General features: G+C 33.0%; 2 protein-coding genes across 2 annotated transcripts in view; both read left to right on the top strand.

Moving 5' to 3' along the window:
• The window catches only part of LOC106134032 (FK506-binding protein 2), a 46,122-nt gene extending 39,983 nt beyond the window's left edge, over nucleotides 1-6,139 (top strand). The window contains exons 2-4 of the mRNA XM_013333980.2: nucleotides 1,687-1,775; nucleotides 2,983-3,170; nucleotides 4,558-6,139. Of these exons, the coding sequence (XP_013189434.1) occupies nucleotides 1,687-1,775; nucleotides 2,983-3,170; nucleotides 4,558-4,740 (460 nt within the window). The 3' untranslated portion in view covers nucleotides 4,741-6,139. The remainder of the gene's footprint in view (nucleotides 1-1,686; nucleotides 1,776-2,982; nucleotides 3,171-4,557) is intronic.
• A 910-nt stretch (nucleotides 6,140-7,049) lies between these two features.
• Nucleotides 7,050-12,954, top strand: LOC106134035 (heparanase). Its single transcript, XM_013333983.2, has one exon. The coding sequence runs from the start codon at nucleotides 7,230-7,232 to the stop codon at nucleotides 8,763-8,765; it is 1,536 nt and encodes a 511-aa protein (XP_013189437.1). The 5' UTR covers nucleotides 7,050-7,229; the 3' UTR covers nucleotides 8,766-12,954.
• The last annotated feature ends 236 nt before the right edge of the window (nucleotides 12,955-13,190 follow it).

Here is a 13,190-nt window from a genome sequence, read left to right as displayed (position 1 = left end):
TGGTAAAATATATACTTTACCCATTGTTGGTGACGTTCTATACACTTATGTATATCAGAAGGCGACGCACTTCTATAACCATTGTATTATAGTACCTACCATTAATCTTAATTTAATTATAAAAGTAATAAAATATGAGAGTACAATAGTTTCCTAATTACTACATAAACGCTTCTCACAACTTGTCTCAACACTTAACTTTAGTTTATCGATTCTAACCAGTAGGTTGAGATCTATTTTTAAATTTGGTGAGAGGCCTTAGCCTCTATTAATTCAGTCTTAGACAATGCTGCATTCATGATATTTAACGTACGCCGGTCGTATATTGCTAGTGTAGTGACTAGACAATCTGATAACAGAAACTATTATATAGGCCTTTGTTCCTGTAGAACTGGTAGCCGATCAATTACTGGTTATAACCGCTCTACGCAGAGTTTCCCTCTAAATTAGCGGTGTACGCTCCATTCCTTTTTTAGAGCGATGTTTTAGAGTGATCCCAACGTTTTTGAATCGACACTGTTACGTGGATATACAAAAAAATTGGTGATTTTTTACGTCATTTATGAACTTTTTATGTAAGTTATTTTTTAAACAAAATATTATGCATTTTTCCCGCAATAATAGGCAAAGACAAAATTTTTAAGATATACTGCATACCTCTTTTGCTCCGTCTTCGCTTATTGGCAGTAGATATAAGGGATAATTTAATCCTCATTTTACTTCCTGAAACTAAACTAATTATGTTCAGTGTAATTCAACATGTTAAGACAATTAAGTTATACAAGAAGACCTTTCAGGGCATTCAAGATGTGCGTTATAACATTCAATAGAGGATATTGTTATCATAATTAATATGACAGAAGCACGGCGACCTGTGGGTCTATTCACAGGAGTGGGCAAGATACCTTATCTTCTCTCTCTTTCTAACTTTCTTCTTTACCTCAGAGTATCTTCTACTACGATGTTTACGATATATTATATATTCTCTCTTTCTCCGGCTTACCTCTGCGATATACAGAAAGGGCAGTTAAGCAGTTCCTTTCGTGAATAGCCCACTGAAGTGAACTAATACTGAGCTTTGTACTGGTTATTGTTTTGTCTCTCGTGACATACAAATGGTTAACAAACAATTAGTTGACTTCGTACCACAAAAAAATACTGATCATCAAACCAGTGCTATAGTTTACCGAGTTATGATTATGTACCTATAGTATATCTACACGAAAAAAATAAACCACTGATTGGATTTGTATATATAACAAAAAGCCTACATCATTCACGAACGCTATTATTTTTTATGAATTTACATTTGTCTATTTATGCCTATTTTGATAAATATTTCTATAATTCGTTTTGTTTCTATAGTTTTCGTCAATAATCGTTTTTAACCGTTACAAATACCTATGCCAAGCGTGCTATGCGTACCTTTATTTATAAAAGTAACAACATGTCCCCTTACTATGTACTCGAATATACCTATACCTAATAATATATTGACCCATAGTTTCAATATAATATATAGGTATTTAACTTTTTCCAACTTTTGAGTCAGGATAACAAAAAAAATTTTAACTCAGTTGACTTTTTAAAAGGACCCCTGTCGCAGCCAAGAGGTTAAAACAGCCGTTCAACTTCATGACTAGGTGTATACATATAAATATAACAAATATAATCTGTTTGTTGCAGTTATGATCGCGATCAGCCGTTCACCTTCCAGATTGGCGTGGGGCAAGTCATCAAGGGCTGGGATGAGGGACTTTTGAACATGTGTGTTGGTAAGTGTAACCAAAATCTAATTTTTAGTAGCCATTCAACGTCATTATTTCCAAACGAACTCAAATTGTGCCGTGTGGATTTCGGCACTTTAGAATAGAACCACTCACCCTCTTGCCCATGGATGTCGTAAAAGGCGATTAAGGGATAGGACAATAAACTTAGGATTCTGCATTTAAGCGATTTATTATTCTATTGAATCTCAGTTCCATAATATTAAGCCATCCAACGTCGGAACGTTGCCTTTCAGTCTGCGAGACTGTTGGCTCTGTCTAACCCGTAAGGGATAAAAACGTGATCATATGTATGTATGAATATATGTAAATTTCCCAAAAAAAGAAGTACTTACCTAAGTATTAAGATTTCAAGACTGTTTACCTATATTTCAGTACTTCAGTACATACCTACATATAGGTACATACCTTACCTACCTAAATAAATCGACTAAGTACCTACACCATATGTAGAAAAATTCATGCCAAGCTAGAATCCGAAAGTTCGAAGTCCATAGATATAGATAAATACAATTTACATTTAAAGGATAAACAAATATATAACAAATTTTCTTTTTTTATTACATCCTGGATTTATGACATACCTACGAAATCCTCATGAGATATCAATGGGTTTTCTTCAAACAAAAAAATCCATGTCAAATTAGCGCTTATCTCCGTACTGTAGGGTAATCATCGTATTGTAAGTATATAAAAGAATTCTTGGTTATTTATCAACAAAAAAAAAAGAGAATTTAAATATATTTTAGTAACATACACCGGAAACATCACACAGATTTGAGCAAGCTCCAAAGTAAGTTCGAGGCTTGTTTTATGAGATACGAACAAAATGTTTACTATATTTTATAATAAACACTTAGATAATCAAGGCATATACCAATAAGATAAAGGCCGTTTCTCCATCATGTTCTCACCGAGAATTAAACCGGGGACCTGTGTTACAGAGTTAGGAACATACAGGCCATCGTAGGCACATCTTCTTTATCGTGAAGTCGCACAGTATGTTAGTTATTGAAATTTCTTCTCTCATTTGCCATCTCACTAGCCACTCTTATATTACTCTTACTTACCTTTACGCTGTCCATCCATCTCTTACTAAATCCTTCCACTTCCAAGGTATCGAACGTCGAATATTGGGATTCAAAAATTGAAATGCTCTTCTCCTACAAAACTAACAAAACATAACTGTTTTCAGGTGAGAAGCGAAAATTGACCATTCCGTCTAGTAAGGGCTACGGCGAGCGAGGAGCCGGGAACGTCATCCCTCCCCACGCGACCCTCCACTTTGAAGTGGAGCTGATCAACATCGGTGACTCTCCCCCCACCACCAATGTGTTCAAAGAGATTGATGCCGACAAAGACAACATGCTTTCTCGCGAAGAAGTGAGTATCGAGTTAGCGTTCCAAGCCATGGACACAGATGGGGATAAAGAACTTTCGAGAGAGGAGGTCAGTCATTGGTGCAGGGCAACGACAAGGAGCATGACTGGCGTGGCGAGGAATGGGCCTTTGCGTTTGTACTCCTTCTTTCTGAGTCATTCGGTTCACAGCAGGCTTTGCTTTCAAAATGATTACTAACATTGGCTTATGATTTCAGTTGTTTACTACATGTAAATAACTATTTATTTTTGATGAACTTAGGTTTAAAAGTTTGCCAGGCTCTCTAAAATAACGTATAGACTTTGTAAGTAGGTACAATTCTGACACTGGTGAAGGGTCAACAATATTTCCTTAAAATGATGAGAAGTTTCTAACCAGGAGCTACTCTCTTACGAAATTTGGACCGCACGTAGGTAGTTGAAGCAGAGAGTTGGTATTTATGAGAAGAAAAAAAAGGTTTTAAATTTAAAAAAAAAAAACAAATGAGCTGAACGTAAATACAGGGATTGGTTTTCCCTTTTTGGTATTAATTTATTTTTCTATAAACAGTAACACTTTTACTTATTACAAAATAATAAATTTGTAAAAGGACATGTAGTATGTACATTATACGCATAAAGTCTTTATAATTAGCGAGCGATATGCCAACCTGCCAATCGAAATATTTATGTTTCTTATTTCGTATCCACAAGACACTGGCCCAGGCTATAAAATGTTCTTGGCCTGCCCCACTGTAACTATCCCTACATCTTACCATAATTGATATTGTAATAAATCGTGTTAAAAACTCGTCTAATAACGCCGAAAGACACTGTATGACATTACAAATTTGAAGTACAGTCTGTCCCACTTTGCCAATAGAAGATGCCGTTAGTATTACCGTAAGCAAACAGACGCGAGCCGCCGTGATCAGCCGTCACGTTTATATTAGTACCTTTGACCGACAATGACACACTTATTCTCGCTCCCCTTATTTCCACCGATTTATAAATCTTTTGCACTAATATTTATGTACGAGTATCTACATTATGTTAGAGCACCTTCTTAGACAAAACGCTTTATTATAATGATCACGAAAATATACAGACCAATCAAAAACTATGAACCAAAATCAAAATCTATGAACCAATTATTTTTGCAACTGATTACTACGGAGTTCAGCGATTTCATGTTTTTAACCAACTAAAAAATAAGGATATCAATTGGAGGCGATTTTCTTTACAAAAGTTATGTAGTACATACCATGTATACAGAATTTCTTTTTAAATCAAAAATTATTATCAGAAATTCAGGGAATATCATATATGATAAATCTTGCATAATGGTAGGTAAAATTAAAAATTTTTATCCCGATTAATTTTATCAAATCGGTGTGTGTACTTGTTCACAGGTCAGCGAGTACTTGAAGAAGCAGATGGTTCCCCCCGATGGCGCTGAAATGAGCGACGATATCAAGCAAATGCTCGAGTCCCACGATAAACTCGTCGAGGAGATCTTTCAACACGAAGACAAGGATAAGAACGGCTTCATCAGCCACGAGGAATTCTCAGGCCCCAAACACGATGAACTCTAAATCGCAGCGTTGGTCATCCAGACCAATGTAGAAACTAGGGAATGTACCATTATAATAATTAAGCTATCATATTAATTGAGATATTCTTACAGCTGGCTTGTTGTGGGATACCAAATTGTACCAAATTCATTTTTGGACCCCTGTCAAAATTACCTTTCAATTATCAGTAAAATTTTATGAATTTTAATATTCGGTAAATGTTTTACTACATATTTTTAAGGTTACATGAGAGTCATTGTAACGAATTTTGTTGAGTCTTTTGTACTTAGTTTACTATGTTGTTGGTGTATCTGTCATTGATTTTAGACTTTAAATATGGGGGCTATAGTTGACACATATATAAAGCATTACAAATAATTTTAAATTTAATTTTAAGTAAAACCTTTACCTATCGGATTTTACAAATTATCTTTAAACAACCTATGTCTTTAGTTATATTAAACCTGAAGGTTCCTTGAGATTAAATTTCTTCGATAATTGTTATTTAATGTTTTTAACAACTTATGTGTCCACTACTTAACCATTCCCTTTTGACAAAGGCACTGCTAGTTAAGACTTTTCGGCATAATAGATATTATTTAGGAGGATGTTGAAGTTTAAACGGTTTTGTTTTCATAATATATGTAGCTTAATAATTTCGATGTTTTAGTTAATTTCGGAGAATTGACGACTTCGTTATTACCAACATTAAGTAGATACCTATTTTCATTTCGTATGATAACTATAAAGCCAAAATAATAGGCGTCTGTTGTCCAGATTCAAATTGTGTAGAGTAAGATGATAATTAAACCTACAGACAACATGTGATACAAGGGCTCAAATGGAAATCATTAAGTGACTTCACGAATTTATTATCAAGCTACGTCTATATTTATGCATGTAGTGCCCAAACTTCTTCTGAGCATTTTTTTACATATTTTTTATATTGATTTTTATTTTTTTTGTGCGCCATGTTAATTTGCTGGTTGAATCCTCGTTAATTTTAACCTACTGTTTGTTTCAAAATTGGACCATACCTTTGGATATACCTATGTTTGATGTATTTACAATTATGTATTTCCTACTAAAGAGTCATACACATTTTTAGTAAGTACTTCCATTTGTATAAAACATTTTTATCAGTGTGTACGAAAATATTTAAATTAAATAAAAGTAAAAACAGCATGCAGTCACATACCCACAAAGTTCAAGTTTCTTCTCTCATATATTTTATGTACTTTTGAAATTGTATGATTCATTAGGATAATTATATATTACTTAACCAATATGTATTTTGTGAATTTAGCCAATGTACTTACAATATCTAAGTGTATAACTGGTGAAAAAAATATCTACATTTAGATGTGGTTTCAATCAAAGTTCATTCTGCAATCAATAAATCAGATTAAACCGTCACATACCTGAATTTTTTTATTTATTTTCTTACCCAACTTAGAAACTTAATAGCTCTAGATAAAAAAGAAACAATTCTACATAAAGGTTAAAGATATTTTATTGAGACAAAGCGAAAGAAGTATGTAGGGATTGCGGCAAGGTGAAAGATGTAGTTTCTTCCTACCCCTGCGGGAAGGAGGTATGATTATACATATACATATTTTTTAATTCACTTCACATTGTAATATTCATTTTTTGGGCTCCATTGTTCAACAAAGCGATGATTTTGCCAATGTCAAGGTTGAAAATTTAGTCCGTTTTCGGAAACAAACATCAACAGGAAAAGGGTTGGTTAGCTGCCAAAGTCAAAACCTGCCAGTTCAGTTCAATTCAAACTGTCAAGTCAAGCTGACAATTCAGTCAGTGTTGTGTCAAGTTTATCGTTGCAAAACTATTGATTGTTTCATTATCGATAGTTGACCTCGGAATTCATTGATCTTCGCGGCCTTCTCGAACGCTCCACCCAGGCGACAAATAACCAAGACGCACGGGAGTGCATTGATTGGTCAGCTATCACTACATACGCGCTGACGGAAGTTGAGTGGATATATGGCCGACCGATGACCTAGCCTTTGGGATACAAAAAGTAACGCAGCTACTTTGTACATTATCATTGTCCAATATAATTTTTAAACAGTCCACTTGGTTTTTTAAACATCATCAGAGTATCTCTGACAATTTACAATATCGATAGTTATTGCAATTATTAGCAACAATACTATCAATACTATTGATAATTCTTTCAAAATTAAGCTTTAATTCAGTACTAGATAGTATTGTTTGGTGTCAATGGAAATGACGGTAACTGAGCTATCAATAGTATCGATACAATTGCTTTTACTCAATTATCGATAGGCGTGGTAACACTAGTTGTGTCAGTTGTTGTGTGTGTGTGATGTTGTCGTTTGTTCGTGTTTCGCGTTCGTTTGCTTGATAATCTCATTTCAGATTGCAAACAGCGAACTTGATCTCAAAAGCATTTTTATTATGTGAAGACAAGGCTAGGCAGTCACTAGCACCTTAAATAATTTTCTATAAACCAAAATTTTACAAAAATGATGTCTGAAAGATATTTAGTGGCTGTGTGTGCAGTTGCATTTTGTTGCAATGTTACTCTGATGGTTTTATTTGTAAAATATAATTCTGGTGAGAAGTGCTACGTTAATATTGATGAAAATCAAAAAGTGATAGCACATTTGCCCGAAGATTTTGTGAGTATCGGCATAGATGCTTCCGAAATTCAAGAAAACCAAGTGGAGTTTACGAATCCTAGATTTCGCGAGATGGCAGCGGCGTTGTCGCCAGCGCGTCTTCGACTTGGCGGCACCATGTCAGAGCGTCTCATTTTCAGCCCTGATGACATTGTGGCCTCCTGTGACCACTGCCCAAAAGGAGCAAAGTCTGTGTGTCCAGCTGTTAAAAGGTTATGTAAACACAAATTTTTACCATTCTTTCTTATGACAGGTGAGAAATGGACTGAAATAAACGAATTTTGTGAAGCTGTAAATATAAAGCTTTTGTTTACATTTAATGCTTTAATACGAGAATCAAATCATGGATGGAATGATATCAATGCTAAAGAGCTACTACAATACTCTAAGAAGAAAAATTACCACATCGATTGGCAGCTAGGTAATGAACCTAACTCTTACCAACATGTCTTCAATACAACTATAACACCTGCCATGCTAGCCCAAGACTTCAAAAAATTACGCAAACTTTTAAACCACTCTGGTTATAAACATTCATTGCTGGTGGGCCCTGATACAACAAGACCACAGCCAAATCGCCCAGAGTGCCTTGAGTACATGGTGCAGTTTTTGCATAATGCTTCTCACTACATTAATGTAACTTCTTGGCATCAGTACTATCTAAATAGTAGAACAGCAAAACTGGAAGACTTTTGGAATCCAGAGACATTTGATTTATTGGCCAAACAAATACATACCATGAGGAGCCATACTGAAAAATATTCCCACATTCCTATGTGGCTGAGTGAAACAAGTAGTTCTTATGGAGGTGGGGCTCCAGGATTGTCAAACTCGTATGCCGCAACCCCACTGTGGGTTGACAAGTTGGGTCTTGCTGCACTAAACAACATCACTACAGTAATCCGTCAAAGCTTTTTTGGAGGGAACTATAGTCTCATTGATAAGAATTTAGAGCCACTTCCAGATTGGTGGGTGAGTGTGTTATATAAGAGATTAGTTGGAAACAAAGTTTTGCATGTAGACTGCCATTGTACACGCTATCAAAGGATGTATGCTCATTGTGCCAACAGAAAATATACAAATGATACATCTGCCATAACAGTTTATGCTGTCAATTTAGAAATGGCTAAAGCAAAATTCCTTCTGAATGGCACTGCTATACATGGAGATAATTTAAGGATAGATGAGTACATCATCAGTGCCCCGTCCAATAATAGAAAGTCAACTAGAGTTATGTTGAATGGCTGGCCTCTCTACTATGAGTCACCAAATCTAGACATCCCTCCAAATATTATTCGTTACGGCAATCATATATCAATGCCACCATATTCTATTGGTTTTTGGATAATCTACAACACTTCAATTAAAGCTTGTAAGTGATGTAACTGACTGTTTTTATATAGCATATGTCTTCTTTTGAATTCAGCAGACCTGAGACATTCCTGTGAAAAAAGCATTTGTATTTTTAATAACTAAATTTTAAACATGTTCAATCAAAATAACCTTTCATACTAAACCTAAATATAACCCTAAATTTTTGAATCACCTTAAGTAGAAAACTAAAATGTTGTACCTATTGAAAAGTAGAATTAAATGAAGTGTACTGTTCACTGTACATGTTTAGACATATTGCTTTATTTGGTTGTACTTATGTTGCAATTTAGTAACACAAGTCAGCCAAGTTGAATGTAGCCTACTCAGTGGTTTCACTTCTCTGTAAATGGGATGTTATTTAAATGACAATACAATTTATGGAACCATGCAATCTCCATTGTTCTGTCTGATTATATTTGTAAAGTTTGCAGTAGAACAGGCACATTTTTGATGTTTTAAAGTTATTGCTATATAGATTTTATAGTCCCAATATGTATAAAAAGCTAAATCAGTATTTGGGACATTTATGCAGCCTATTTGCAATAATAGTGCCTTTCAGTGCGTAGTTGTGATATTTTATAAGCTGTCATTTGTCTGTTGCATATATATTGTATGTGTTTTGTGTGGTAACGTTTAAAACCAGTTGTAAACTCAGTCTGAGGTTTTCTAGAATATACAGCCGTTTTATACAGATGATAGATTATATTTTTAACAGATATAGAAAGTAGCTTTATTTAGGTACTTAAATATATTGTGGCCAATTTTGTATAAAATTTGAACATGTAATTCTCTTTATCTTGGATTTTGCTTCTAAAATAACTTAGGAACCCAGTAAACAACAGCATAGAAAATAAGACAATAGGTACCTACTTACATGAATTTATAAGATGTTTTCTGTGCAGTGGGGCTAGCATGGCACGCGCGACTACGTTTTTGTCGCGCGGTAAACTAATCGCTGTTTTTTATGACGTGAAACGGGACGCGCCCGCCATGCTAGCCCTGCAGACAAAATAACTTATTGATATCTTAGACTATATTTAGGTGCTAAATTATAATAAAAAGACGATATAGTTATTAAAATATTGAATAGAATTTCTATACAATATATATAAGCATTTGCCGAAATACATAAAGAGTGCTGTTTTTCTAAATAAGTTGCTTTAATATAATTATTAAATAAGTAATTATAACTTAAGTATGTTTTGAGAAATCACATTTACTGTAAAAAAAATTGAGGTTTATTACTTTATTTAACTGGTGTAACTGGTCTAATACTTAATTTGGATATAATTTTAAATTTTGTATTTGCATAATGTCGTCAGTCATTTTATCGCGATCACATCAGATAGACCAAGACATTCACTTTTTAGTATTGAAATGAAACCAGCAAAGCAAACCAATAATTTAAACAAATAACCTTTTTTCTCTGTAAAATAAGTAAGTACTTAATAAATGTTATAAAGTTTCTCATAATACAAAAAATGGTCCATATAGTTAAACCAAACTGAAAAACATAATTTCTTGACTTAATAATTAGCTGAAATATTTTTTCAATATGTATGTCGTTAGAGGAAAAAAAAATATTTTTAAAAATATTGTATTTTTTTTTAATTTTTAAATATAAAAAATACAATATTTAAAGAATAGAGCAGAAACTTTCTGTCGTAGATAATATTTATGTGCTCTGTAGTTTTGCATTTGCTGTATAAATTAATTGAGAAGTGAATGTCCAACCAACTGAATTAATCATAGATCTGAAAATAAGAATACTTAGGTGGACTTTAATGCTATTAAGTCCACATGGTACAGATAAGTCTGGACAATTTAAACTTGTTATACAGTCAAGGTAAAATCTCATTCAGCATTGAACAAGTATTTGTGATAAGACTATGCTATCTTTATGTAACAAGATATTATTTACAAACTTGCATTAACTCAAGATTTTATAGAAAATACGAGTATAACAGTAAATTTTATGAGTTTGTCTTAATTTTAATAGGTATTCCATAATTTTTTTTCTACATAATTACAATCTTTGAATGAGGTTTTCAATAATATAGCGTATATTAGTTTGAATGCTAACCTATTCTCTTATGGCGATGGAAGGTACAGATACCTGTACTGGCTCTGTAACCAGGCAACTAGATCTGTAACCATGATTGAAGTTAGATCCCTATTCAGGGTCGCAGAGGCCAGTCGGCCTCGTTCCGTGTAATAGGATGACTTACCCCATCCAGAATCACGGTCTGAGGCGAACTGGACTCCTCTCTGGCGAGGTCGAAACCAGGACTAAACGAGATAAGAAACAAATGTTTCCTGTTTAAAGTATTAGTGTAGAAGCAGATAATATGATTATTTCATGATTATCAATGTGTTAAACTAATTATCGTTATGTACCAGGCACACTCAGTCTACGCCGCCAAGTGTATTACATGTTATATTTTCTTGTATGACGTTGAATTGTACAGTCGGGGCAATATATACCTAACCTCGTGACTTTATAAACAAATGCAATAGAGGTCAGACGGAATTATCCGCTAAATAAGCAATAAAATTTATTATTAATCAATCATTTATGTTGTTAATGTATAAATTTTTTTTTGGATAATTGTTGTATAAATTTTTTACATGTAAACTTTATACTCGTATTATAAATATTGCTTTGTTTGTGCTTTAATCCGCTGTATTTCAGATAAATGGGCCTCAGTTCTTGGTACCTATTCAAATAATTTGAAAAAAGTCATACTATTTTTTGTGTTTAGCTTTTAGGATGATCTATTAAAGAAAACTGTTTAATACTTAGTCATTATTTTTATATATAAGCATACATAAAAATAATGACAATATATTTATAAAAAAGGTTTAAACTTACATATATAATTACTATATTATGCGCATAAATTGTTTAGGCCAAACAATTATACCGTTTATAAGAACAAAATGTTAGTCAAAACTTTAAGAAAAATGTCTTCAAGTGCGGAATACAAGCTGAATAAATAATATTACTATTAATAATAAGTTCATCGAAAGTAATCTGTGCTGTAAGTAGTTTTTTTATTTATTTACATTGCGTAAGAAACAAATGCTTTGGGAACTAGTAATGACAGTAAGTCTGTTTAGTAACAATTTGTATAACACTTAGTCCTTTTCCAATAATATTGTTGTGAATAATGCGGTGCCTATCGTAAGACTGATTAGTGTAACATAATACCGATATTTATTTTTACGAGTGCCTAAAAACTACTTATGAATATTTTGCCTCACTATAAATTTATATTTCTTGATATGCATAAAATATTATAAAAATGAATGTTTTGTATAAGCATAATATTTACTATTGTTTGTGCAACGTAGGTACATGTGCAACAATAAGATATAACGTTGTAAGTATAACAAACTTTAAAGTTAATAACTAATCGAACTTTAAAATTTTCTGCTTTAACCTTTTGGATCGACAAAAATGAACGCAAAAGCACAATCTCTGTTCTATTTTTTTTTTAATCAGTAACTGTCTACTAGTTTGATATGGGCTGTCAATTTCGTGCGCTAACTGTTCACGGCAAATGCCAGTCTGGTGGATGACGATTACGTGAAATTAGTGAAAAAAATTTCAGAGAATCGTGCTCATTTATTTTTGGATGTATTTGTATTAATAAAATGTCATATCGATTTTGTGGGTAATACATAATTCTACCTACTTAACATAAAAATCGCGCACGATATCGACAGCCTTACATTATTCTTATAATTTAATTGTATAAGGTTTAAATATTTTTATATATATTTCGCTATATATAAAATGACTAACATACGACTCTAAATCTAAGACCCAACTTTAAGCTCGTATAACAGAAAATATAAGGAGAAAATCATGTCACTTTATAAGTAGGTACTTATTATTTGGTAAGGTGTATAATAAATAAATCATCATTGTCTTTCGCTTTCATAATTAAAGTTTGTTCATTTAAATCGATCTCAATATTCGAATCAAAATAAGTACCGAAAGAGCATAGAAATATATGATAGATGTACTAGATTTAAGTTCCGCCGCAGCACATGTAGTATAGCACACCCAGGATGTTAAATGGGCCGGAGCTATTGCCCAATTTAAATGTATGTGAGATTAACTCGTTCTTTCTTTCCTTGTTTGTCATACTGTTAATATTTTGAATGAACAATTACATCCGATTGTTGTCCGTTAACGAATTAAAGACAAATATTTAACTTATGTATTTTGTTTTATTATCGCACATACTGTAGATGCTTAAAGCATTTAATGCTCTGCTGTTTAACACAAAACCTTTTAATCTTTGCTGATAACGTAAATGAAAAAGTTTGATATTAGAAAGATTCATAAAATAGATGTAGAAAAAATGAGAAAATCAAAGAAAATAATAAGATAAACAAATTTATTACACTAAATAACAAATA

The sequence above is a fragment of the Amyelois transitella genome, chromosome Z (genome assembly GCF_032362555.1).
Source record: "Amyelois transitella isolate CPQ chromosome Z, ilAmyTran1.1, whole genome shotgun sequence".
NCBI lineage: Eukaryota > Metazoa > Arthropoda > Insecta > Lepidoptera > Pyralidae > Amyelois > Amyelois transitella.
This window is presented reverse-complemented; position numbering and strand designations above follow the sequence as displayed.

Coding starts and splice junctions, on each gene's coding strand:
- LOC106134035 (XM_013333983.2), top strand. CDS start 7,230: ATGATGTCTGAAAGATATTTAGTGGCTGTGTGTGCAGTTGCATTTTGT.